This window comes from Elgaria multicarinata, chromosome 9 (assembly GCF_023053635.1).
Source record: "Elgaria multicarinata webbii isolate HBS135686 ecotype San Diego chromosome 9, rElgMul1.1.pri, whole genome shotgun sequence".
In the NCBI taxonomy this organism is placed as follows: domain Eukaryota; kingdom Metazoa; phylum Chordata; class Lepidosauria; order Squamata; family Anguidae; genus Elgaria; species Elgaria multicarinata.
Window position 1 is genome coordinate 40,271,404 of NC_086179.1, and position 27,899 is coordinate 40,299,302.

The 27,899-nt window shown below is 42.4% G+C and overlaps 1 protein-coding gene across 1 annotated transcript; it reads right to left on the reverse strand.

Annotated features, from left to right (window-relative positions):
* Positions 1–41: 41 nt before the first annotated feature.
* LOC134403471 (uncharacterized) lies at positions 42–27,899 on the reverse strand. The gene is made up of 16 exons (XM_063133670.1): positions 27,703–27,899; positions 24,455–24,740; positions 23,572–23,723; positions 19,513–19,590; positions 15,932–16,217; positions 15,684–15,838; positions 13,831–14,116; positions 13,584–13,735; positions 12,678–12,963; positions 12,438–12,589; positions 10,199–10,484; positions 7,086–7,240; positions 4,083–4,368; positions 3,697–3,848; positions 1,265–1,309; positions 42–371 (listed from the first exon to the last, which is right to left on the reverse strand). The coding sequence occupies exons 1-15, from the start codon at positions 27,791–27,793 to the stop codon at positions 1,287–1,289; spliced, it is 2,826 nt and encodes a 941-aa protein (XP_062989740.1). The 5' UTR covers positions 27,794–27,899; the 3' UTR covers positions 42–371; positions 1,265–1,286.

The following is a 27,899-nucleotide window of genomic DNA, read 5'->3' on the forward strand; positions in this document are numbered from 1 at the left end:
CCATCTTTAATCTCTGTCATTGCAAAAAATTAGTATCCGTATTTCTTTGCTTCAGTATTTATTGCCTCTTTGTACATATAAAAAGGGAAGATGAAAATAAATCAGAAGAAGTGGCATCTCCAGATCACACACATATGATTTACAAAAGTGCTCAATTTAGGCAGGGAGAACTACTCAGGTCGAAATTGAGGGTACCATTGGTCTCTTCCCAGACATTGAACTAATTGTAGGAAATATAAATGATTGAAAATTAACCAGTCACTCTACAATTGCCAAGAATAACTGCTGTAAGACGGTACAACTGTGTGGAACTCAAGACAACATAGCATTGGTCTATTTCATCACGAAAAGGAAAGCTTTGCCAAGGAGATCTAGAAGACAAAAAGAGGAGATTACACAATGGAAGCTCAAATCTCATCAAATTCTGGCTGATTCTTTCACATTGCTATTTTAACCTGATACAGTCTTACCTTCTTAAATATACACTTGTCTAATGCCAATGGAGTTTTTCCTCCCATCTCCAATTGAAGCTTTGGGAGGGGGTATTTCTTGGGACTATAGCACTAGGAAAGGGTTAAACTCCCTATGACAAACCCTTACTTCGGATATATCTCAACAGTGCCCCCTTAGTGCATTTGGTAAGTTAACACCTCTCTAAGCAACCTAAATTGACTTATCTCGTCTTACCTCACTTGAGTCTCAAAAATGCAACCAAAACCTTAAGTTCTTTTTTTAATAGGTTAACTGGCTGAACCTTTTGAGATGTAAGTTAGGGCCATTAGGAAGGTGAGCCCAGCCACTTAGTAATGATCTGATTTGCTGGCTAGACCACTGACGTCTCCCTCTCCCCATTTCTGCAATTCCAATGCCCACTCCTCTCCCCACAGCTGCTATTTACATTACACAAAATGTGCCTATTAATTCCATTCGGACAATTAAGGTTGACTCTCAATCACCTTGTGAAGCTGCTATTAGCCCTGCAGCACAGAGGAGGGGGAGATGCAGATACAGATGAAGTCATGCTTCATCATGGGCTGTGTAGTCCATCATCCTGCAAATAGGTTAGTGCATGAGGACTGCACTAACAGTGCAAATTCCTGCAAGCCCCTGCTCCAAATTGGGAGAATGCTTCTGACTGAGTGTAACCCCAAATTTTACCCTGATCAATCCAAGGAAGAATTCAACAGCAGTCCTAGTTTTACCTCCACAAAATATGAGATAGCATAAGTTTAAAACATGTCAATTTTAAGAGAAATGCACCTACTTTGCACTTCTGCTTCCTTCTTCTATGCAAAGATGTCTGGATCTCCTGGACAGTTCAAGAAGGGGAACATATTATATGTATCAACGTACAAAACAAATTTTGACACAATGAGCTGCCCCAACTGATTAGGGCAAAGATACAGGAAGAGTACAGAACTCTATCTCTGTAGGGCAGCTTCATATACTGCTTTCTGACTATTGAGATAACATTTTTTGGAATTTGTGGGTTGCAGTTGGGTAGGTCCTGATTAGAAGCATAATTGTTCTAGAATAGTTATGTTTATATGTATAATGCTTGTCTACATGTTTTTTCAAGGAAAAAATAATTTTCTAAGCAATTAAATTTCTAAGCAAGAAATTAAATTGATCAGGGATGGGAAAACTTATGTTTGTCAAAGATATACACTAACATCTTAATGAGAAAACTTGGTTTGCCATACACGTTCAATATCCTCCCACCCTTCATACCACCACAAAAATGTATTGATTTATATATTTTAAACTGCCCAATTGCCAACATTCTCTGGACTGAGTACAATATATTAAAAACCTAAAATACAGACAAGGAATAAACAAAACCATCTGTGCTGTTTGTCATGTTTGCACAAATCATAGTTTGTCCAGTTCAGTCAAAATGTCAAACTATGGTTTGCGAAGAACTCGGAAGTTGTGGGATGGTATCACATCATACAAGGAGAAGATGGACGGAGAGGAGAGATGGTTCAAGGTACAATTCATGTAACGCTACACCTTGGCTTGGCATTATGTCTGAACCGAGCCATTGTACTATCATGAAAAGTAAGATCTCTCTCACACATACACACACTGAATTGGACCTTGCATTTTAATGATACAGAGATGGAGACATGAAAATGATATCTTCTCTAGAATCTGATGCCCAAAGAGAACTGCTTTCTGTTTTGTCATGGGGCCACTTCATAATGCATATTATATTTCTAGGGTTATTCCTAAAACGTTTCTATACCTAAAAATGAAAAGTGTGAATATGACAATTGTATATTTGCAAAGACATATGTCAGACAGGTACACTTTTCAGGGAGTTCCGATTGTCTCCCAACTTTTGTGTGCACTGTGCATTCAGTGGAAAACTCAGGTTTGCTTCTGTGTAATGCGTGAAATGTCAAAGAAATCCTTGAAGAGTGAATACTACTCTTTTAGTGCATATTTGTGTGTGTAGTAAGGATTCTGTTTAGCATTAGTGAGTGCATATGGGGGAAGAACATAACTGATTAATATAGAACACAACGTTATGTTCCTGCTTATGTGTTGCCCAGTACTATTATCTCATCCTCTCAGAACAATTACATGACAAAGTGCCAAAGCAGTTATTGACACTGCTGGTGGAAATGCAGTTTAGATTGTGAATGGATGGTGGGCTCCAGAGACTAGCTGGCAAGACTGAATAGAAATCATTCCCTGCAGTGCAGACATTCATTTGTTGTATCCCACTAGTGTCTTTGATTTTGTAGCTCTTCAAGCTTTTGCAGGCACATGTTGTATCAAGCGCTTGTTAGATAGTACCAGTGATATATACAATAAATATATACAATAAATAAATATATTGGATCTCTGCTACTACATGATTTATTTATTTTTCTATTTTGAAGATGTATATCCTGCCTTTAGATATAAAGATCCTCAAAGTAGATCATACTGCAAATACAAAAACAACACATACACACACACACACACCAGGGGTGGTGTATGTGTGCATGTGTATCAGGGCTGGGCAACTTATGGCCCTCCAGATGTTTTGGCCTCATCTGGAGGGCCACAAGTTGCCCACCCCCAATACACATGCAACCCATTAGTCCTTAGCCCTCTGGCTGACAGACAGTCCTCGTGTCAGGTGTCTGCATCCCTGGACACTTGTTGAGGGTCATGCCCTAATAGGAGGCCCATGTGCTGCAGCTCATCTTCCTTGTTGTTGCTGCATGTTCACCTGCCCTCTTAAGAGTAAGCGAGCAAAGAAAGAAGCAGAAAGGAGAGTTAATCTCCACATGACTTGTCTACTCCCTCTGGGAGGTGGTCATACAGTGACAACTCCTTTAATGGGGCACAAAACTTGTCAAACTGCTGTCTTGAGGACACCATCACCTAAACCAAGTAGTAAAATAAATCCACATGGAAAAATGTGAAAATGTAAAGTAAAAAATATTACATTAGTTCCCACCCTTCTACCAAATAAGTCCATTTTATTTTTGGACAGTATGGACTCCCCATCTCCAGCATTAGAGCAAATGGGCTTTTTCTTCTGCAGCAAACTGGTTATCAAGCTACCAAAGGTAATCACAATAATGAGGATGTCGTTTCACAGAAATCATCCTCTGTATAAAACCAAAGTCTCTCCAGCAAGGGGTACCTGCACCTCAGATCAGATAACTGAGCAACCTGAGACACCTTTCTACTCACCTGAGGATTCAGCCCTCACACCAAACACCTGAACTTCACACAGTGTGAGAAACTGAGTGTCCGGGATAGTAACTGTTACATACTGCCCTTTGATCCCTTTGCAATCAAAATTGTGGGATTCTCCAGCATCTAGTGAGATGATTGTGGCACACCTTGAAAAGAAAAGAAATATATTAGGATTGATTAGTTTTGTGGTATTTTTATTGGTATTAAGAGCGTCATCAATGGCAACTTATATTGAAAGAACCAAAAGATATAGATCCAGAGTACAAGGCCAATGTAGTACACTGATTATTTCTCAAGGAGTGGGGTATTTTCTCATCCTTACCATCCCAATTTCTTTCTTGTGCCTCATTACCCTAAAAAAACATTGAACTAGCAGCTACCTGGGATTTGTGGAGCCTCCTTTCTCCAATGAGTTCCCAATCCGGATTTCAGCCCCATTGAGGCGATGTTCACAACAGTCTTCTCGATTGGTGATGCTTACGCTGGTCACATTAAATTCTGCCTTCAAATCTACGGTCCACCATGGATTCAGTTCTAAGTCTGTGTGAGTGCATGACCTACGCATATAATCAACTGCAGTAGATCCATCAATCGCATTCTCTGCAGCTCCAAGTTTGTTGTAGGTGCTGGACTGGAATGCTGTGCCTTTAAGGGCCACATTGGGGACTGCAAAAAAGAAAAGGCTGTGCTTAAAACTACTAACAAATTTCTTATTCAGAAAACTCAGAAAGTGATTTAATAGCAAACATTGCAGTGCCTTTCTCCATGTATTAGGCACGGACCAAAGATAATCGGTTTGAAATTGGTTATAGATTTTGGAGATTCAGGTTGCTCCTTGAGTACTCACTGGGATAATGATAATGATGATGACGATGGTGATGATGATGATGATGATGATGGTACTTTTTTCTCCTTGAACAGCATATGCCTATTCAACGGAGGCTGGTGGCTCTAACTTTGGTGCACCTGTGATTTCATTCTGGGTTTCAGTCAGAACTAGCCAGCGCTCTAAAGGAGCTATCCAAACTGCTTTAGAGTTCTGGCTGGTTCTGATTGAAACCAGAATAAAATCACAGCCCCACCAAGTCTGTTTTAATGTGTTTTTATTCTGTTTTTATTTTATCTTGTACACTGCTCTGAAATTTTGAATGGGGAGTGGTATATAAATATTGTAAATAAATAAATACGTTGGAGCCACCAGCCTCCACTACTCTCATTTCCCTATTCAGATCCTCTCCATACATATACTAAATATGTGGAAAATGGGGGAGTGCGACTAGGCTACAGTTCCTGCCCCTGACATTGCATGCACCCCTGGCCCCACCCCCTCAGTACACATGCATTCATCACATCATCTGCAAAAGAGCACCTAGCTGTTCACACATACCGTATTTCTTCAATTGTAAGACACCATCGATTGTAAGACGCACACTAATTTCAGTTCCACCAACAGAAAAAAAAAACCTAAGACACACCTGCGATTCTAAGACGCACCCCATTTTTAGAGATGTTTATATGGGGGGGAAAGTGTGTCTTAGAATTGAAGAAATAGGGTAGTTACCTATTTGCAGAGGTTTTGCCAAACAAATGTATGTCAGTGGGCTGGGTCAGTGGTGAGGAACCACTCCCACCTCTCCATATGAAAAGGATCTGAAGAGGACGTAAGTCATATCACAAATTGCTTTTGAAAGTCCTCTCAGTTTCAAAAGAGGTTTATAATGCAATACTTCTTTACACAGCACATAGTTAAACTCTGGAATTCACAGCCACAAGATGTGGTGATGGCCACCAACTTGGATGTCTTTAAAAAAGGGTGTTGGATAAATTCCTGGAAGAGAAGGCTATCAATGGCTACTAGTCCTGATAGCTATGTGCTACCTCCAGGATCAAGCCTATATGCACCAGTTGCTGTGGAACATGGGCAGGAGGGAACTCTTGCACCTGTCTCCTGCTTGTGGGTTCGTGCTTGACAGCTGGTTGGCCACTGTGTGAACAAAGTGCTGGACTAGATGGACCCTTGGACTGATCCAGCATGGCTCTTCTTATGTTCTTATGAGAGATTGCTGTTTGAGAAACACAAAGTCCTCTTGGGTGTGCAGAACTAGTTGTGCAGTCCGTTGGACTCCAATCATGGTAAAATGAGCTCTACCTGAGTAGAAATTGGAATTGACTGGGTCCCTTAGGCCTGAGTCTTGGCTCATAGAATCATAGAATAGTACAGTTGGAAGGGGCCTACAAGGCCATCGAGTCCAACCCCCTGCTCAATGCAGGAATCCACCTTATAGCATCCCTGACAGATTGTTGTCCAGCTGCCTCTTGAAGGCCTCTAGTGTGGGAGAACCCACGACCTCCCTAGGTAACTGATTCCATTGTCATACTGCTTTAACAGTCAGGAAGTTTCTTCCTGATGTCCAGCCGGAATCTGGCTTCCTGTAACTTGAGCCCATTATTCTGTGTCCTGTGCTCTGGGAGGATCGAGAAGAGATCCTGGCCCTCCTCTATGTGACAACCTTTCAAGTATTTGAAAAGTGCTATCATGTCTCCCCTCAATCTTCTCTTCTCCAGGCTTAACATGCCCAGTTGTTTCTGTCTCTCTTCATAGGGCTTTCTTTCCAGACCCCTGATCATCCTGGTTGCCCTCCTCTGAACATGCTCCAATTTGTCTGCATCCTTCTTGAAGTGTGGTGCCCAGAACTGGATGCAATACTCAAGATGAGGCCTAAGCAGTGCTAAATAGAGGGGAACTAGTATCTCGCACGATTTGAAAGGTATACTTCTATTAATACAGCCCAAAATAGCTTTTGCTTTTTTTGCAGCCACATCACACTGTTGGCTCATATTCAGCTTGTGATCTGCAACAATTCCAAGATCCTTCTCATTTGTAGTATTGCTGAGCCAAGTATCCTTGATGCCTTTCATCAGCTTCAGCTCATTGACCAACTGCAGTCCTATCTGGAGAAGACAGCCCTGGCTTCAGTTACTCATGCATTGTTTACAATCAGATTAGATTACTGCAATACTACAATGGGCTGCCCTTAAAGGCAGTTCAGAAACTTCAGTTGGTTCAAAACGCAGCTGCCAAGATGCTGATAAGAGTGCAGCAATTCAGTCATACAACACATATCATACACCACTGAAACTGGTTATCAGTTTCTTTCTGGGCTCAATTTTAGGTACTGGTTTTGACCTTCAAAGTCCTAAACTGTTTGGGATCTTGTCATCGAAAGACTCACCTTCACCTACATGAACCTACCCAAACTTCATTGCATACTTATTTCAGACACCAGAAGATACACAATTTGTGGCTCAGACAATCATGTTTCTCCAGCAAAGGGTAGCTTATGTGGCAACTCAGAAATCAGTTGAAAAATCTTTATACATACCGAGGGGAATTATCTGTGTACCAAAGACTTGGACTTCACACAAGGAGAGGTATTTGTCACTGCCTGGGACAACAATAGTCACATACTGCCCTTGCATTCCTTCACAGTCAAATTTTTGAGTTTCCCCCAAACCAAGTGAGTGGATTGTAACACATCTTGAAAGGAAACCAGATCATATTTGTTAATATTAATTAATAATTGAAGGAATGTCATCACCAACAACTTCAATGCCTATTAAAAGCAGGCACATTGATCATGGCTATTAACACCTGAAGTTTAGAGCAAGAGAAGTACTCAGGACTTTGGTCCATGGGTTCTTTCTTGAGACTGTATGAGGGCTCTTCCCAGAGCTATTCAATACGTATTAAAAGCCTTCTGCTACCTTCTCCCATATAGGATTAATTGTCTGTTCAAATATTGTCAATTAGCTAGTCAACTGACCACTGTTATTTGACTAGGGTCAATTATTGTCAATACCCCCATCAAACCATAATGTCGATGATGCTTGGAGAATTACCCTGAAGAACTGTTTGGTGAGTGATTCACATTTACAGGAACCTTACAAAACATTGTTAAAAATTATAATAATTTGTAACCATTATTTTGCAATTATAGTTAACAGCCAGAACAATCCAAAGTGTGGGGCTGGGAAGAAGCAGAGTGAAAGGGCCAGTGCTGCATTCCAAATCCTCCTGGTTTATGCTGGGCAGGGTTGAAGGTGACCTGAGTATTGTTGTTGTTTTCAGTATTGCCAACTCTAGACTTGCATAGCTGACTGGAGCCTGAAGATCAAGTCCCTTGAGGGATCAGTGGAGCTTTGGATCCAGTTTCAGGGCTTACTGCCTACTACTGCTGGCAGGAAACCACCAGCGGTAGATTTCTGCCTGCCCAGGAACCTTGGAGATCTCTACTGTGTTGAGCACCCCAATGGCAGTGATCATATGAGCAAGCAGAAGCCAACAGACTAGTACCAACATGTCATTCTAAGCCCCTCCAGTCATCAATGCTTGGGGACAGGTTTAGGATTGCTCTCTAACTTGTTTTTTGAATTACCACCAGTATAACAGCCTTCAATGATTAAAGTGTTTCTTTTTATTCTAATGAACTTCATGCTTTAAAACAAAACAAAACCCTTGACCATTATTTGAAAATATTTGACTAGTCTGTTGACTACTCCAGTGTCTAACCTCAGGCACAGTGTCAGTAGCCGGCATCCTTAGGCCGCTCTTGGGGCCTCAGAATCCAGGCCAGATCCAATGGTGCCAATGCCTGCCTGGGGCCCCAGTTTATTTATTTATTTATTTACAATATTTGTATACTGCTTCCTATCGAAGGATTTCAGAGCAGTGAACAAATGCGATAAAAGAATGAAAACATCGTTAAAAATTACATTTTTAAAAGAATGGGTACACATTGAACCATGGCCAGTAATTCCGGGAAAGCTTCTGGGAACTTTAGTGTTTTCAGGAGGTGCCAAAAACAATACAATGTTGGCATCTGCCTGACCTCCAATGGCAAAGAGTTCCATAAGAAGGGGGTACCACACTGAAGGCTCTTCTCCTAGTGAACTTCAGTCGGGCCATAGGTCCATGAGGAACTGGCAGGAACATGCCTTCAGATGACCTCAGTGGCCAGGCAGGTTTGTGAGGGAGAAGGTGCTCTCTCAGGAATCCTGGTCCCCAGTTGTTTAAGGCTTTGTACACTAGTACTAGAATCTTAAACCTGGCCTAGTACCACCATGGCCAAGCTATCCCTGTCCAGGAGAGGCCGTAGCTGGAGAACCAGGCGAAGCTGGTAAGGCACTCCAAGCCACTGTAGCCATTTATTGATTTATTGATTTATTGATTACATTTTTATACCACCCAATAGCCAAAGCTCTCTGGGCGGTTCACTCGGGCCTCCAGCAACAGAGATGGATCTAAACACACACCCAAACTATAAACCTGATATTTCAGAGGCAGTGCAACCCCATCCAGAACAGGCAATGAGCCTGTCTCCCTGACTCAGGAACCACTCACCCACAGGGTTTCTATCTTGCCAGCACTTAGTTTCAGTATTGGCCCTCATCCACTTTACCTTGTAAGGCAGCAAACAATCATTTTCGCTTCCTACAATGCCCCTAATATAGCATTGCTCTGGGGTATTGTAGAAAATTAAAATGGCAACTCTCAGCTGAACTTGCAGTTGAGTTCCATGAAGTGCCTATATTATCAAGTTTTAGGTGCCAATTAAAAATCTTTCGGTTTTCTCATATATTTATTAGCATTTGATTAGATTGACAATCTGCTCAGCTCTCTTGGTATATTGACTGTTAGTTCTTATTTTATTTATATAATTATTTTTAATTGTTTCATGAATTATGTACCACTGTTAAAAGTTGGGAGGGTTGACCTAAATGGCTCTACAGGGTCCCTTCCATTTTGGAGAACTGGTCAAACCTGCAGAACAGGCCTGGCTTTGTCAGGTAAAATGATAACAAAATGCATTTCCTCCTGTTAAGGAAATTAGTTGTAGCAAAGGCTAAGGAAATGGCCTGGGTGGAGCTCATTCTAGAAGGAGACGTGCCTGTATTCCTTCCCCCTCTGGAGATGTGATAATCAGCTTTGTGTTTGTGAAGAAGCAGGAAGACTCAGATGGAATGAGAGGGTCAGCTTGCTTCTTGCAGAAAATCCCACAGCACTATGAGCTCCCCTAGAAGTCTGATGGGGAACAGGAATCTGTTGGAGTGTGAACCCTTACTCTTTATTCAGCCTGTAAAATATGTGTAAACACCTTAAATCACAGAAATGCCATAAGTCTCCAGTGACCTCCTTCTAAGTAAACTGAACCTTGGGTGAGTGTTAGAACACCTGAAATGTCTCAGTGCTCTGAAGAAGGGTGCATGCTACTTCCCTCACCTTAGAAGAAATCTGTCTCAGGTAGAAAGGCAGGATATTAATATTTTGAATAAATAAATACTTTTAGAGTGCAATCCTAGGCATGGTTAGACAGCTCCCAGCATTCCCTAGCCAACCCTTAATAAAACCAACTGATAGGAGTCTACTTTAGTCTTTTCTATTCCATTCTCAGTCTGCGCCCTAGTCCTGCAAATGGATCAGGGCTTTAACTGGTACCTGGGATTTTCAAGACCTGCACCATCTTTTGAGTCTCCAATCCGGATTTCAGCACCTTCTATCCGTTCTGCACAACAGTCTCCTCTATTGGTGACAATTACACTGAGCCCTTGAAACCTCGCCCTCAGGTTCACCATCCACCACGGATCAGTTTCTTGCTGTGTGTGGGTGCATTGTCCACGCAAATAGTCAGCAGATGTAGAACCATCAATGGCATTTTCAGGTGATCCTAATTCGTTATAAGTGCTGGACTGGAATGCCTTTCCATTAAGGGCCACATTGGAGACTGAGAGAGAGAGAGAGAGAGATTATTCATTCTGTGTTTAACTACTAAACTGTCCACATGGAAAGAAAACTCCCAAAGTGGATTCTCAAATATTGTTTGAATGAATTATTCACAGTCAGAGGCCTTAGCTAGACCTAAGGTTTATCCCGGGGTCATCCCTGCCTGCTCCCAGGATCCCCTGTGTGTCATTTAGATGCACAGGGACGACCCCGGGACAATCCCGGGATAAACCTTAAGTCTAGCTAAGGCCTAATACACCATTGATATTACCATTACATTTTAAACTCCATCTGACGAGCGTTTTATTGCACACTCGTTACTGGGCGCTCACATAGTTTGCTCAGGTCCCTCACAGGACATCGTCTGCCTTCTGGCCTTCCTTGCGTGACCAAAAAAACACCAACCCCTCATTAAGTCCAATGTTTTTTAAAACTCAGAATCACTGCTCTCTCCTGCTGTGTGCAGGAGAAGCAGTGCCATTAGAGCAGTGGACTCAATGGGCCTCATGCACTTCCTCTTGAAAAGAGGAAGTAACTGAGGGACGAAAACACGGGCGAAGAAGCGAAGGTAGGGAGCGTATTAACCCCCAGTGTGATGGAGCTCTTTGTCACATAAAGAAATTAGAAGGCATAACCATTACAATTGGGGAGTGATTACAGGTGACCTTTTTGCCATGGTCAATTAGTATTGTGGTGGCTATTACATGGTGCCTTCCAAAGCTATACAGACAACATAGGCAGGTGCCTCTCCCCAAAAACTTCTAATCTAAAACAGACAGTGTGGAAAACAACAGGCAGAAGGAGAGACAAGGATAGGTAGGTGAGGAAGCATGTGCACAAATACTGTTACACATACTTAAAATAGGGGCTTCCAGTTTTTAACACACCATCAACCTGCCTCATTTCGAGGTGTCGTCAAGTTCCATTCATAACTCTCCTGTGTTTTCCCACCCTTGCAATAAGATTTTGACCACACCCTGGCAGGACACCAAAAATTAGGGATGTCAGAGGAATCTGATGGGGGCCCAGAACAGTCCCCCCACACAGCAGCTCACTGTCGGGAACAAGCCTGTTCTTCCTAGCATTGTGGGAAGGGGGTTTCAGCCTATCAACCAGAATCAGATTCTGAAGAGATCAGCTAGCTTCTCACCAAAGACTCCGTCAGAAGAATCCTATGTGAAGCAAAAGTGGCTCAGGGAAAACTTTCCCTTTTGTTGAAAGGAAAGCTATCATGATTCCATGCCCTGCTGCTGCGAGACGAGACCATAGAGAGGTCTGCCTAGTTTTGTCAGCCAGGTTTTGGCTTAAAGGAAAGCTCCCAGTGTTTACACTCCCTTCAGGTGCGAAGAGATCTTTATCTGCTGAATAAAGTTTCATGGATTACTTGACAGACCTCTTTCTTGTCTCGCATCACAGGAGGAGGTCTTGAAATCATGACACATGCAGACCCCCAAGTTTGCCTAACTCGGCACATGCTAAGTTGGGCAAAGTCATGGTTTCTTGCTTATCTGTGAGCCAACATTTTATGCAAACTTGCAGATTCAAATCTTCTAGAAAAGATATATATTAAATGTCATAGTGAGACTTCTCTGCAATGAAAAGTATCTGAGCCTTGCCAGATATAATACAAAGTATACTTGGTTGTAATCATTGTCATCACAATCCCACACACGCAGTTTAAAAATACCTAAATTAATAAAATAAACAAACACAAATGTGAATAATGAAACCAATTCAATCTCTACAAATGAGATTTTTATAACTGAGCACTGCAGTGAAAGTGGGCTTCCTAGTTTAGAACGTCTGTCAGCTATACCTGCTTGCATTCTCAGTCACCAGGCTCCTGTCTCCTGGGTCCCCTGTTCCACCACACAGCCATCCACATTCTCTTCAAATTCATCATCAGTCAGTTACTGACCAAATCACAAGATGACTGGGAAACCACTTTACTTACGAGAAGAAACCACTTTTACACCAAACACTTGAACTTCACATAACGAGAGGATCCGCATGCCTGGGATGGTAACAGTTACGTACTGTCCTTGCATTTCTCCGCAAACAAAAGTGGCTGTTTTCCCTGGCCCCAGCGAGCTGATCTTCCCACACCTTGAATGGAAGCGGATTCATATTTCTTAGTATTCAAGGGAAACTATATCCAAGGAAGGCAGAAAATCATTTTTAACATTACACATACATTGGATTTGTGATTCCGTCTTTTTCTGGAGAGTTCCCAATTCGAATTTCAGCCCCATTTATTCGTTCTTCGCAGCAGTCTCCTCGATTGGTGATGCTAACGCTGGACACTCGAAACTCTGATGTCAAGTCCAATCTCCACCATGGATTAAGTTCCTGCTGTGTGTGGGTGCAGTGCCCAAGCAAATAGTTGTCAGACGGAGACCCGTCAATGGCATTCTCAGGATTTCCAAGTTCATTGTAAGTGCTGGACTGAGATGCTCTCCCTTCAGGAGCCACATTGGAGACTAAAGAAAGAACAGAAAAGACCCACCCACCCACAGTGTTTAAATAACTGAACTACAACACCTGTACATATGGTAAGGAGAGCATTTGAGGTAGACTTGCAGCAATTATTTCAATGAATTATTAGCAACACAAAGTGCACGTCTGCAGCCGAACGACCAGTACACTCTGATTTTATCAAAAGAGCAGGACTGTAATTCAGTGGTGGAGCATAAGCGTTGACTGCTGGAGTCCCGAGTTCACTCCGGAGCATCTCTGGTGTGGCAGATATAAACAGGACCATCAGAATGGACTGAGGGAAATGAGGGGTGTAATCACTGCTTTGACAATGCCACATACCCAGATTAAAAATATCTAAAATAAATGAAATAAATGAACACAAATGTGAGTAATGAAACCAATTCAATCTCTACAAATCAGATGTTCATAACTGAGCACCGCAGTGAAAGTGGGCTTCCTAGTTTAGAACATCTGTCACCTATACCTGCTTGCATTCTCAGTCACCAGGCTCCTGTCTCCTGGGTCCCCTGTTCCACCACACAGCCATCCACATTCTTTTCAAATTCATCATTACTCAGTTACTGACCAAACCACAAGATGACTGGGAAACCATTTTACTTACAAGAAGAAACCACTTTTACACCAAACACTTGAACTTCACATAACGAGAGGAACCGCATGCCTGGGATGGTAACAGTTACGTACTGTCCTTGCATTTCTCCGCAATCAAAAGTGGCTGTTTTCCCTGGCCCCAGCGAGTTGATATTCCCACACCTTGAATGGAAGCGGATTCATATTTCTTAGTATTCAAGGGAAACTATATCCAAGGAAGGCAGAAAATCATTTTTAACATCACACTGTTACCATACATTGGATTTGTGATTCCGCCTTTTTCTGGAGAGTTCCCAATTCGAATTTCAGCCCCGTTTATTTGTTCTTCGCAGCAGTCTCCTCGATTGGTGATGCTAACGCTGGACACTCGAAACTCTGATGTCAAGTCCAATCTCCACCATGGATTAAGTTCCTGCTGTGTGTGGGTGCAGTGCCCAAGCAAATAGTTGTCAGACGGAGACCCGTCAATGGCATTCTCAGGATTTCCAAGTTCATTGTAAGTGCTGGACTGAGATGCTCTCCCTTCAGGAGCCACATTGGAGACTAAAGAAAGAACAGAAAAGACCCACCCACCCACAGTGTTTAAATAACTGAACTACAACACCTGTACATATGGTAAGGAGAGCATATGAAGTAGACTTGCAACAATTATTTCAATGAATTATTAGCAACACAAAGTGCACGTCTGCAAGCGAATGGCCAGTACACTCTGATTTTATCAAAAGGGCAGGACTGTAATTCAGTGGTGGAGCATAAGCGTTGACTGCTGGAGTCCCGAGTTCACTCCTGAGCATCTCCGGTGTGGCAGATATAGACAGGACCATCAGAATGGACTGAGGGAAATGAGGGGTGTATCTAGGACATTTTGAATTTCCTAGATATGCCAGATATTTGGACAATTTGACCATCCCCAAGTACTGCCATTTTTTTTTCAGGGGCAAGATTTAACTGCCTCCCTTTCTGCAATATTAGTAGGGTGCTTTGAGGGCACACTATATGAGGATCGTTTGTGTGGCTGTGGTGATGAAGCAGTTGAATTGTTAGGGCATTTTATTTCATTTTTCAATGCAGCCTCCCCAGGGAGGAACGAAAAAGACTTCCTGGCCTTATCATGAGGAAATGCCCTGGAAGGTCATCTGAGCAGTATCTGGAATACTTCCTGGCAGGGATGAACGAACCAACAACCGAGGCAGTGGCTAGGTTCCTTTTCTATGTACAAAGGACTCGTAGGACAATTTCCCCAAAGTAATTGCAACTTCTATTTCAAGTTGTTTTCATTTTTTTCCTCTTTGTCTCAGGTGTTTTAACTATGTTAAGATATTTTAAACGTGCCTATGTTTTAATAATTTCTCTGCCTTCAGCATAATGATTTAATTATAGTGTTTTTACTGTCTTAATGATGTCTGCCACTGTCTCTCATTGGGCCTATGACTGTATAATAAATGTAGGGTGACCATATGAAAAGGAGGACAGCGCTGCTGTATCTTTAACAGATGCCTAGAAAAGGGAATTTCAGTAGCTGTCATTTGTCTATATGGAGTACCTGGTGAAATTCTTTCTTCATCACAACAGTTAAAGGTGCAGGAGCTATATTAGAGCGATCAGATTTAAAAGAGGACGGGGCACCTGCCCTCTTTAACTGTTGTGATGAAGAGGGAATTTCACCAGGTTCTCCATATATACAAATGACACCTGCTGAAATTTCCTTTTCAATACAACTGTTAAAGATACAGGAGCCCTGTCCTCCTTTTCATATGGTCACCCTAAATAAATGATGATGATGCCTTAGGGAAATGAGGGGTGTAATCACTGCTATGACACTGCCACATACGCAGTTTAAAAACATCTAAAATAAATAAAAGGAACATGAATTTGAGTAATGAAACCAATTCAATCTCTACAAATGAGATTTTCATAACTGAGCACTGCAATGAAAGTGGGCTTCCTGGTTTAGAACGTCTGTCAGCTATACCTGCTTGCATTCTCAGTCACCAGGCTCCTGTCTCCTGTGTCCCCTGTTCCATCACACAGCCATCTACATTCTTTTCATATTCATCATCAGTCAGTTACTGATCAAACCACAAGATGACTGGGAAACTGCTTTACTTACAAGAAGATTCCATTTTTACACCACCAAACACTTGAACTTCACACAATGAGAGGATCCGTATGCCTGGGATGGTAATAGTTATGTACTGTCCTTCCATTTTTCTGCACTCAAAAATGGCTGTTTTCCCTGGCCCCAGCGAGCTGATCTTCCCACACCTTGAATGGAAATGGATTCATATTTCTTAGTATCCATGGGAAACTATATCCAAGGAAGAAAAAAATATTTTGAACCTCACACTGTTACCATACATTGGATTTGTGATTCCGCCTTTTTCTGGAGAGTTCCCAATTCGAATTTCAGCCCCGTTTATTCGTTCTTCACAGCAGTCTCCTCGATTGGTGATGCTAACGCTGGACACTCGAAACTCTGATGTCAAGTCCAATCTCCACCATGGATTAAGTTCCAGTTTTGTGTGGGTGCAGTGCCCACGCAAATAGTCATCCGATGGCAACCCATCAATGGCATTCTCAGGATTTCCAAGTTCATTGAAAGTGCTGGACTGAGATGCTCTCCCTTCATGAGCCACATTGGGGACTATAAGAAAGAACAGAAAAGATCCCCCCCCTCAGGTGGTTAAATAATTGAACAACAAAACTAGTACATATAGTAAAGAGAGCCTATGATGTATAGTTGCAATAATTATTTCAATGAATTATTAGCAATACACACGTGCAGATGAACTGCCAGTACACTCTGATTTTATAAATGGAGAGTGGCTATAATTCAGTAGTGGAGGATAAATTTTGAATGCTGGTGTCCCGAGTTCACCCCTGAGCATCTCCAATGTTGCAGATATACAGTTCCATCAGACAAGTGTTTTATTGCTCACTCGTTACGGGACACTCACGGATTTTTGCGGCTTCCTCTCACGATGCTGTGTGCCTCCCGCACACCTCCCACCCCTTCTAGCCTTCTTCACACCACAAAAAAACAACAACAACACACCAGTAAGTCTGACTTATTTTTAAAGACAGATGTTGCCGCTATCTCCTGCTATGTGCAGGAGAAGCAACACCATCAAAACGGCCCACTGAATGGGCCACGTCCATGTTGTTTACTTCCTCTTTCAAAAGAGGAAGTGATGAGGGACAAACACACGGGCGGAGAACCGATAGTAAGCAAACATGATTTTCCCCATGTGATGACGCTCACAGAAAGGTGCATCGAGATGAATTGAGGGAAAAGAGGGGTTCACGTGCAGAGCACCAGGCAACTGTTGCCAGGGAGACTGGAATGTGGTGGGACAGGAGAGTGTTAGTTAAATGTGGAGAAGAGAGGGGCAGCTCTATTGTGCTGAAGGAGAGAAGTGAAGAGGCGAGAGAAAAGAGGAGTGAGAAGAACGTTGCCTCTTTGAGTGAATAACACTTGAAAGGGGTGTGTATAATATAGTGGACTGTTCCCGGGTCCAATGCTAAGAACCCTCTTGGAGAGAGAAACAGCACAGCTTCTCACTGCTCCTGGTGCACAGGAGTCACCAGAGACACCTGGCCACTAAACACATTGTGTAAATATTGACCCAAAGTCCTGGTTCTGCCATCATAGTAGCCAAAGGTTGTTAGGTGGTGATGTGAAAGCAAAAGAGCCATTCCTCACAATGGGAGAGTCAATGAGTGATATTATTATTATTATTATTATTATTATTATTATTATTATTTATTTATATAGCACCATCAATGTACATGGTGCTGTACAGAGTAAAACAGTAAATAGCAAGACCCTGCCGCATAGGCTTACAATCTAATAGTTATGAAGTAGCAACGAAAATAATTTTATAGTTGGGGGTCATCACAATGATGTTGATGATGTTGCTCTTTCCATAGTGAAATTGCTTCTTTTGGGAGGTGACTTTCTGGTCAAAATATGCATTTCTAGACCATTCAACCACCACCACCTCTGCCACACACACCAAATGTGAGGCCTCACAGACCTTTCGTGGGTGCAGAAAAGTTCATTTGGATAAACAGCGGCACAAAATGGGGTGAGGAGAGTGTGCGTAGCGCATGGCAACCTTTGCCAGAGAGACTGGAATGGGGGGGGGGGGCAGGAGAGTGACAGTTAAATGTGAAGAAGGGAGGGGCAGCTCAACTGTTTTGAAGGACAGACATGCGAAGAGAAGGGGGAAGGGGAGCTGGGCTGAGGAGCCCAGCAGAGTTTGGTCCAGAGGCTGAGCAGTGCATAGCCTGAGTTGTGAGCAGGAGGGTTGTGAGCAGCAGGGGAAGTGGTGGCAACCTGCCAAGCAGAGCCTCGTTGGGGGAGCATCTCAACATTGTGCACTGAGCCAACATAAACATAGAGAAGTTGTGTTGAAGAGAGGTTTGTCAGGACTGCATGCTAGCCATGACCAATGCCAGCCCTGCAAGGTAGGTCGCTGAGTTATGCTGCCACGCATTCTGTTTCTTGCCACTACCTGCCCTTAGCTAGTTTACATGGAGGTGGCAGTATCCTTTGACTCTCTAGGTGTTTTCTCAGGAGGAAGAGATCAGACATCTAAGGGTTCAATCCTATGCATATTTAGAAAGAGGAAAGGTCCTACAGTTCCCAGCCAAGGTCTTGTGATAGAGTTATTTATCTTTATCAAGTTGCTTTAATCTTAATGGTTCCTTTGGGTTTCAAACTCTCACCCCAGATCTCTACACCATTGGCCCATGCCTTGCACTAGCCACACAAGTAAAAGAATATCAGCTAGTAGGGCTGAGAAAGTTCTTGGCTTGGTTGTTTGGGAGCTGCTGCCAATCAAAGTAGACTAACTGGTTGAGGGGTGATGGGAATTGTAGTCCGACACATATATGGAGGGCATCAGGTTAGGGAGGCTGGTGTAGACAACACTAGATTAGATGGATGAATGGCCTAATGCAGAATAAAGGAATATCATACGCTTCATAGTGTGTGAGTAGAAAGATATACAGTCCATTCAAAGTTCAGTGCATTTAAGCCCCAGATGTTTTCAGCAAAAGAGTGTAGAAAATATCTATATTTCTTCCTGTGAAACCAATGAGAATCAAAATTGCTGAACTTTGGCTGGATTGGGCCAGATGCCACTACTACGACAAGATGACAGCAGCAGCAACATTCCCTCAGAACCAGTAGTATGTAATGGCCTAGTTTCCAAGTAGATCAATGCTTGCAGTATTGCCATATCTACATTGTTGCTACACAGAGTTTTTTTGCAATTATTGTTAACACACCTAGCTATGTTTTTCAGATACATTAATCCATTGTCTATTTGGGACTTCGTACAACTACTTGTACGAAGATAGATGCTTTTGAACTGTGGTGTTGGAGGAAAATTCTGAGAGTGCCTTGGACTGCAAGAAGATCAAACCAGTCCATACTCCAGGAAATAAAGCCGGACTGCTCACTTGAGGGAATGGTATTAAAGGCAAAACTGAAGTACTTTGGCCACATAATGAGAAGACAGGATACCCTGGAGAAGAGGCTGATGCTAGGGAAAGTGGAAGGCAAAAGGAAGAGGGGCCGACCAAGGGCAAGATGGATGGATGATATTCTGGAGGTGACAGACTTGACCTTGGGGGAGTTAGGGGTGGCAACAGCCAACAGAAAGCTCTGGCGTGGGCTGGTCCATGAAGTCACGAAGAGTCGGAAGCGACTGAACGAATAAAAAGCAACTACTACTACTTGTTGCAGCTAATCGAGTTTGGCGTGCACATACCTTCTCTCTCTCTCTCTCTCTCTCTCTCTCTCTATATATATATATATATATTCTTAGCTTGAGTTTCCTTGTTATATTGAGGGTCCTCTGATCTGCTTTGTGCTCTTCCCTGAGCACACACACACCCCAACTTCTTGCTTTTGCTTATGGTTTAGTTACCAGACATCTGGACTTGTTCTCCACGTTCCAGTTCTTGTTGCGGTTTGGATAGCTTGCTCTGCTCGGGGCTGCGTTCAACTGACAAGGAAATTATTATAAAAAGAGACAAAAGTTTTAGCTAAAGCTCCATCAGTAAGTGACATAGATCATTTTGCGTGGTCTGGATAATTTATTCTGTTCCTTTATTTAAAAGATGTTTAGGCTACCCTTCAATAAAACTATCAGTGGAGCACACAGACAAAGATACTGAAGCATCAATCAAAATGAAAACAAAATGCTCAACAAATCCACTGCAATATCAATTCAGCTGAGTGGATAAAGCCATCATTGAAATCAGTTCATGTTACCTGCTAGAATGCCTGGGCAAGTAAAAATAATGTTGCTGCTGGCGCTAAGGAAGTTCTCCTGGGGAGGCCATTCAACAAAAAGGATGCCACAACTATAAACACTTCCTCCAGTCACCAGCCATCTAATGTCAGATGATCAGCGCAGGGCTAACACTACCAGAAGGCAAAGTGAGATGGCCACCCCAAATAGCCAATTTCGGGTATCCGGGAAGGGAAGCAACTTGTTGAGTGTAACCCTAACTGGAGCTGTTTTGGGCTGGAGAGATGAAATGGTGGATAAGCAACTACTTCAAAAGCTGTCCCAACCATGCCAGCTGTTCTGGGTCCTTCCAGCAGTGGGAACATCGCCCCCAGTACAATTATGCCTGGTGAGTTTTCCAGAGGCAAAAGTGGGGTTTTCGGCATGGTTGGGACATGGTTGGGTCTCCACAGCCACCACTGGCAGAGCTTCTCTCTACCGGCTGAGACCACATCCTAAGCCCCGTTGGCTGGCTATCCAAGGGTTAGGATTGTTCTGCCCATCACTGTATTTATTATTATTGCATTTTTCCCCAGGGGGAAGCACTTGCAGGTTTTCCTGCCTCACCTGCCAAAGTAATTTGCCCAGATTTGGTTCTATGCACCTTGACCTGGGGCACCATTTGCTGTTCTGCCTCAGGCAGCAAACTGTCTTCGGCTGGCCTGGGTGGGTGGGTGGGTGGGTGCTTGATCTGGAAAAAGAGCCCCAGATGACGAACAAGGCATCCAGGCAGGTTCTCAGAGTAGGAGCAAGTCCTTCAGTTAAACGTTTGACAATGATAGATACAGAAGTCTATCTATCATTTGTTAGACTTCTGTATCTATCATTCATCAAAAGTTTAACTAAAGGGTTTAAGACTTCATTGTTGCACAGCTTAAGACTTCATTGTTATACAGCTTCAAAGCACACCACAGTCTCTAATGCATTTTTAAATATGTACAGTTCTCTTCTTCCCAGAAGATTCACACACAAATCTCCCACTTTCCTCACACACACACCCCAAACATTCCCAATTCACTCTCTATGAGCACTGCTACCTCATCAGGCTCGTGGTCTTACATAGCTCACACAATAGTCCATAGAAGAATTTAATTACCGTAATGAGATGGATACTCTCATTCTCCTTTCTTCAAATAAGTATACTACTACTATACGATCTTTCAGTGTAGCCAACCACTGAGTAGTTCTCCTTCCAGACACATCAAAGCACATATATTTCACTCATGAGGCCCCATTTAGCTTCACTAGAAACATTGGGTTTATAACAATGTAAGTGTCATGGCTTCCTCCAAAGAATCTTGGGAAGTTCGATTTGGTGAGAAATAACTATCCCCCTCCCCATAGCACTACAGCTCCCAGGGTTCTCTAGGGTTGCAATCACAGTATTGTCAGGGTAGAAGGGCCCTCAAAGGTTATCTAGCCCAATCCTCAGCCAATGCAGGAACTACATGTCTACTAGGACTGTGCTCCGCTCTGTTTTGGGTCGTAGAAGTGGGAGTGGAGTGACCTGCTTCACCTCTGCCAACGGTGGATATGGATCAGGTCGGGAGGGCAGTGGAGCGACATGGAGCAGTTCTCTCATTTGTGGAGCACTCTGCATCTTTTGGGTGTCTTTTTCCATAGGATTCCATTGGGCAAAAATAAATGCCTGTAACTTCTTTGTTTTTAAAGCTAGATCCCTGAAACTTACTGTGCTTAGAGATTGATCATTGGGGGTCATTTGTGTAGATTTTCAGAATTTTTTGTCATGCAGTTTGATTGCAATTAATCTTTATTGAATGGTTAAAAGCGGGAGGGATGAACCTTTTTCCCCAGCATTGATAGACAGGTTCATCTCCCAATCGTGATAAGTGATCAGCCCATGTGAAGCATCCTCCAATCCCAATGTTGGAAATGGGGGACTAAGCCAGAGGCATATAGAGACACTTTTCTCTCTGTGTTCATTTTTGAAGTGTTTAACCTGAGAGGAAGATTCTTAGGTTTATCTTTAAATATTCCCCCAAAATCAGGGCATGATCTGATTTCCTTTTAAAATGGGGATAAATAAGGATCTATGTGGAAGCTCTCATGGTGCCCAGTTGCATGTGTGTATCTGGAAAAATGATGGAGATAACTGCATTTCTGTAAATGGGGGAATCTTTTAAATATTCCCAAAAAATCATGGCATGATTGGATTTCCTTCAAAATGGGCATGAATAAGGATCTATTTAGAAGCTATCATGGTGCCCATTTTGATGTTTCTAACTTGAGAAGTGACAGAGATGTATGCAGTTTTGTTAATTGGGGTTATGGTTGAGGGTTAAAACGTTAAAAATTTGCTAAAAATCAGGGCATGATCCAATTTCCTTCAAAACAGGCATGAATAAGGATCTATGTGGAAGCTCTCATGGTGCCCAGTTGCATGTGTGTATCTGGAAAAATGATGGAGATAACTGCATTTCTGTAAATGGGGGAATCTTTTAAATATTCCCCCAAAATCAGAGCATGATTGGATTTCCTTCAAAATAGGCAAGAATAAGGATCTATTTAGAAGCTATCATGGTGCCCATTTTGATGTTTCAAATTTGAAAACTAAAAAAGTTATAGGCATTTTACATTTTCAATGCAAGTTTATGGGTGTTAGGCCCTCTGAAGAGTTGTTGGGGATGGACTCAGAGGAGGAGGAAGCAGAACCTTTACAGGCAGAGGCTAGTGTCACGGCTGCTGAACTGGTGCCAGCTGGGAGTGGGGCCAACTCAGAGAATGAAGTGGAAGCAGAGCCAAGTACCAGCGTGCCGGTGATTAAACCAGCAGGGAGCTTGGCCAATTCAGAAGACACAGAGGGAGAAGCAACAAACTTACCTGCACAGTTGTTTAGACAGCATAGGGCGGAAAAGGAAGCCCGGCGCAGGTCTCTGCGTATTTATACTAGACCCCAACTCAATAGGGAACACCTGTAGCTGCCAGGGAGGGGTATTTAGAGAGCTGGGAAGCAACAGGAACTTTGCCAGAGATTAACTGAGCATCCTGGCGAAAGCTCTTGATTCCTGCTTCGGATCGTGGTGACCTTGTATCCTGGTTGAACTTTGGACTGGCTTGGAATTCGTGACCTGCTCCTATTCCTGGACTTCTGGACTGTTTCTTGGACTCTCTCTACCTCTCGTAAGCCCTTGACTTTTGGAACGGAACTGGACTCTGCCTTATGTTTAACGTCTTGTACTCTGACATTAAAGAGTTAACTGTGTTATTTCATAGCACAGATAAAGACAAACTCCACTGTTTGTTTGCTGAGTTTGTGGCCGAATTCTTGGGGTTTGTCTGGGCACGCTGCCCACATCTGTATCTCCATCTAATTAGCTGGTCTACTGGCAGCTTTCCCGGACAATGGGGGGGAAAGCGGAGCTCCGGATCCGCAGCGGAGCAGAGTGGAACGGAGGTGGATTGTCCCAAAGCAGAGTGGACCCAGAGCAGATTGCAGGGTCCATGCACAACCCTAATGGCTACAACATCCTGCACAACTGTTACAGAAACTTAACAGTGCTGTTCTATACTTGTCGACTGAGGAGTAGGTCACATTGTCTTCAATGGGGCTTACTCTCATGTAAGTGGGTATAGAATTGCATCCTAAATCTGAATTATAGATATGCACTCTCTCTCTCCTGCATTGTAATCTCTCAGTGTGCACTAAAATAGAAGGCATTTTTCCAAACTTACTGGTTGAATCTGTCTTCAGACCAAACACTTCGACTTCACACAGTGTGAGGTATCCTCCTCTTGGTTGGTTAATGGTCACAAACTGTCCTTGTGAACCTTCACAATAAAAACTGTGTGTTTCCCCAGGGCCCAAGGAGGTAATTGTAGCACATCTTGAAAATAAACCAATTTCATTTTTTTAAAATTTAGTATTAAGTAAGTAGCAATTTAAGAACTTCATCTTTAAAAAGAGGAGGGCAACCTCCAGCCCGTTGGCCTAAACCAGCCTACGCTGGGCTCCAATCTGGTTCATGGAGGGGTGAGCATCCTCTGTTGGCCCTCCCTTGACTCCCCCAAGCCGCCCTCCACAACCTCCTCTCACACGGAGTACCGCAAACAAAGATCACTTCGTCATCTCCAATCACAGAGATTGGAGATAATCTGGGGATTTGCCTGCACCATTTATCAGACTTCTGGAGGTCCAGTCTGGGCGTGATGCAGCAATGCTGGCAAAACCGACTCCTGCAAGCCCCGTGCAAGTCTCCTCCGGCACTGTTCACATCCAGATTGGGCGAGTGAGTCCTTTTGTCTGTGCAGAGAGAGGCATGACCTTGCATGCCTTTCTCTGCATGGAGGATTTTTAAAAAAGTGGGTGGGGCAGATGATGTCATGGAAAGGGCAGGGCTTTGGAGATGACCCTGCCCCCTGATATCATCTGGCCCACTGGCTTCGTTCAGAGGAGCAATCGTCCTCCCTTATCTATAGCAAGTAAAGCCACATGAGAAGTTTTGAAAATAGAACAACTATTTGTTCTCTTTTCAGAACTTGAACTGCTATGGATATGGCTGGATCATTTAAAGTAATCCTGTAGGGCCCCAGACAACATCTAATCTATGTCCATTACCTGGGATTGGTGGTTCCCCCTGCCTCTGTGGAGTTTCCAATCCGAATTTCAGCCCCATTTAGCCGATATTCACAACAATCTTTCCGATTGGTGATGCTTACATGGAATATTCGATACTCTGCCTTTAAGTCCACTATCAACCATGGATTATTTTCACTGTCTGTATGGGAGCACGACCCATCTCCAAATTCACCCGATGTAGACCCATCAATCGCATTCCTAGCGACTCCCAGGATATTGTAAGTGCTGGATTGGAAAGCCTCTCCTGAAAGGGCCACATTGGGGACTAGAAAGAAAGAAAGAAAGAAAGAGAAAATGTTTCTCCTTTTTTACAGCTTTGCATAAACTGCTGAACAGCAAAACCTATTCACAGCACAATAAGGAAAAACTCAGAATGTGAATTCCTAAATATTGTGGAATTAATTGTTAATAATGTATAGCGCACTGCTCTTATAACAACTATATGGATGGCCTGCACTGGTTTTTATTACACAGAGGAAGTTTATTCTATAAACAGGATCATCTTTCAGAAATGCATGTTTGCCAATAAACAACGATCTGCAAGAAGTACATATATTACAACTAAAGTCAACTCACTGAAAAATAGTTTGCCTGGAAAGGAGAAGGAGAAGAAGAAGAAGAAGAAGAAGAAGAAGAAGAAGAAGAAGAAGAAGAAGAAGAAGAAGAAGAAGTTCCAGAATCCCCTGTTTGATAACAAAAGAATAAATGAGACAGAGCTCCTTAGAGTGGTTTATTGAACACTCATGATTGGCCACTCACAGAAGTTTGCAAGTCCATTACACGACATCATCAAGAACCAGGATGTCTCCCACACTATCCCTGGGAAATCTCACTATTAAAAGAACCACTTTTAATGTGGTGATATCTGGGGAAAAGCAAGATCTTCTGCCACTGGATGGTGCTGTCTCAATGGAACTGAACAGAAAACACTTAAAGAGGAAGTAGTCAATTCAAACCATGTAGTCACCCCTCTCTGCCCATGTAATGCAACTCATAACAATCACACAAAACAAGCAGGAAGCACAAAGCCCTGGGTGAGTGACATGCTTTCCCGTTAAGAGATGCTCAATAGCCTGTTTTAGACAAGTGTCCCAATTCAAGCAATAGCTTTCACAAATATTTCCCACTGCCTTCCACGTGGACCAGGACTGTGCTGCCCTGGAACATAATGAAAGATAGGGGACTCTGAGGCTCCATGAATATAGCAATGGGAATCTAGGCCTTCTCCACACCAGACACAGGAAATATTTACACTCACCAGTAGGCAAGCTACCAATATAAAATTGAAACAATAGTGTAATGATGGCATAAATGTCATATTCATCTTGAAGTTAATGTGAGTGCCATTAAGTATGCCATCTCTGATCCTGGAAGTTGGATAGACTAAGGTTGCTATCCTATACTAACTTACCTGGGAGAAAGTCCTATTGTACCCAGTGGAACTTTCTTCTTTCAATGGGGCTGACATGATCAACTTGCTAAAAATGTAACCCATATATAGAAGAGCCAGGGGTAGAGGACAGAAGGACGGAAGCAATGGATATTGAACAGTTTGCCCATTAATGGAAAGTTATTGTTAGCCTGATGAGCCACCAAAATGAATAGTTTTAAATTATTAAAACAATTGTACTAACATACAAACAAACAAACCAAAGAAAATAAGGAGTAGGGCCAAATACCATCCTGGGATTTCTCATTCCAAAATATAAAACACATGCTCCATTTCTCAATAACGATATTCTCAAATGTTAGAGTCTTTCTTGCTTTTATATGGAAAGCCTTTTTCATTATAATAGCAACATCCCACATCCTAAAAAAAAAAAAAGCAATTGGACTATGGAAGAGGAATATTTTTCCCCCCAATGTGAAATAATAGAAATTTTAGCTGTTGCCAACAAATGAATAACCACCTTTACATCAAAGATATCAAAAATCCTTTTTTAGGTAACTCAGAAGCACTTTTAATAAATCAATTGTTATAAATACTATAAGCTCAATATGATGCAGAATCAATGTCCAATAAGATTTCGTTTTATCATAATGCCAATGTGAGGGAACTGGCTGTCATTTCCGGTTATGACCTTAATGAAGGCCGTGCTCTTTGCGCATGCCTGAAGTCCGAGGCAGACATTCCTACCGAACAGGTTTGAACAGGTTGTGCTATGCTGCCAAGATGCGCACGCAATTCCTTTGTGTAAAAGAGTGTGCGTTGCCTTTGCATGAGGGGCGTGTATAAAAAGCCCCTCCTCCCAGTCCCCAGGGCAGCCGCCCGTGGACTCATCCCGTGCTGCTGTTTCGCTAGCGAATAAAGCTATCTGTTTGGACAAGAACTTTGGTGTGGACTCCAGTTTCTCCGTGTGGGCTCCAGTTTTTCCGTAACACCAATAAGTATACATGTAATCCACACCGTGTTCCCCAACACCAGTATTTACTATGATTCAAATAATATATCCTCTTGATCTTATATGATGTAAGATAACATTGATGAAATGCTTGAAAAAGTTCTATTTTGAATTCATCACTATCAAATTCTTCCTTACTTTAGTGCCTCTCCATTGCCAGTTTGGTAGAAAGTCCTTTTTCCACTTTTTTTTTCTTTTCTTTCTTTTTTTTAAAATTAGATGTACATCCCTACTAAAGGTCCTTTAACAACAGGAATATTTTGTAACTTTACCAATGACCCAAATCAAAAGAAAGGTTACTCACACAAAAGTCCTATTGAAATTAGGAATTAATTAACTTTAAGGTGGATTCCTGCATTGAGAAGGGGGTTGGACTTGATGGCCTTATAGGCCCCTTCCAACTCTACTATTCTATGATTCTATGAACTTTTCCTATTAATTTCAATGGAATTTAATCAGGGCTTATTTTTGTTCATTTGTTTAATTTTATTCACATTATTTGTATGCCACCCAAATAATGTGTTCGCTGGGTTGAATTATAACAATAAAACATCAAAATGCAATAAACATCAAAATGCAATAAGAATCAAACAATCAATAAAAAAAAAATTTAGAGGCAGCAAATAAAACTGTAATAAGATACACAGTAGCATAAGATACATGGCATTACTAAACATACACAATAGATCTAAAATTCAGTAAATTAAAACTGCAGAACTCTGAAAAAAAATCTAACTTTTTATTTATTGATTTGGGACAATAAATCTTGGAGAAGAGAAATGAAGAGAAATGCTGCTGCCACCACCCCCAGTCCCAGCAACATACCTTTGTTTGCAAGTAATGCTGGCAGGGTGGCCATAAACAACAGACAGAGACAATGTCTCATGGTCCTGGGGGTTCTTCTTGGAACCAGCATTTTGTCCGTTTCTCAAGGTTTGTAAAAGCAGAGGTTAAAGAATTGAAGTGAAGCTATAGGGAAAGTGCTCTTGACTCTTGAGTGCCCCTGCAGAATTTGGAGAAGG

Excerpts from the sequence above, each read along its gene's own strand:
- LOC134403471 (XM_063133670.1), bottom strand. The coding sequence starts at position 27,793 with ATGCTGGTTCCAAGAAGAACCCCCAGGACCATGAGACATTGTCTCTGT. Across the intron at positions 3,849-4,082 it reads GGAGGCTCCACAAATCCCAG|GTGTGCCACAATCATCTCAC; the intron begins GTAGCTGCTAGT and ends TTTCTTTTCAAG. Across the intron at positions 1,310-3,696 it reads TGTGAGGGCTGAATCCTCAG|GAGATCCAGACATCTTTGCA; the intron begins GTGAGTAGAAAG and ends TGAACTGTCCAG.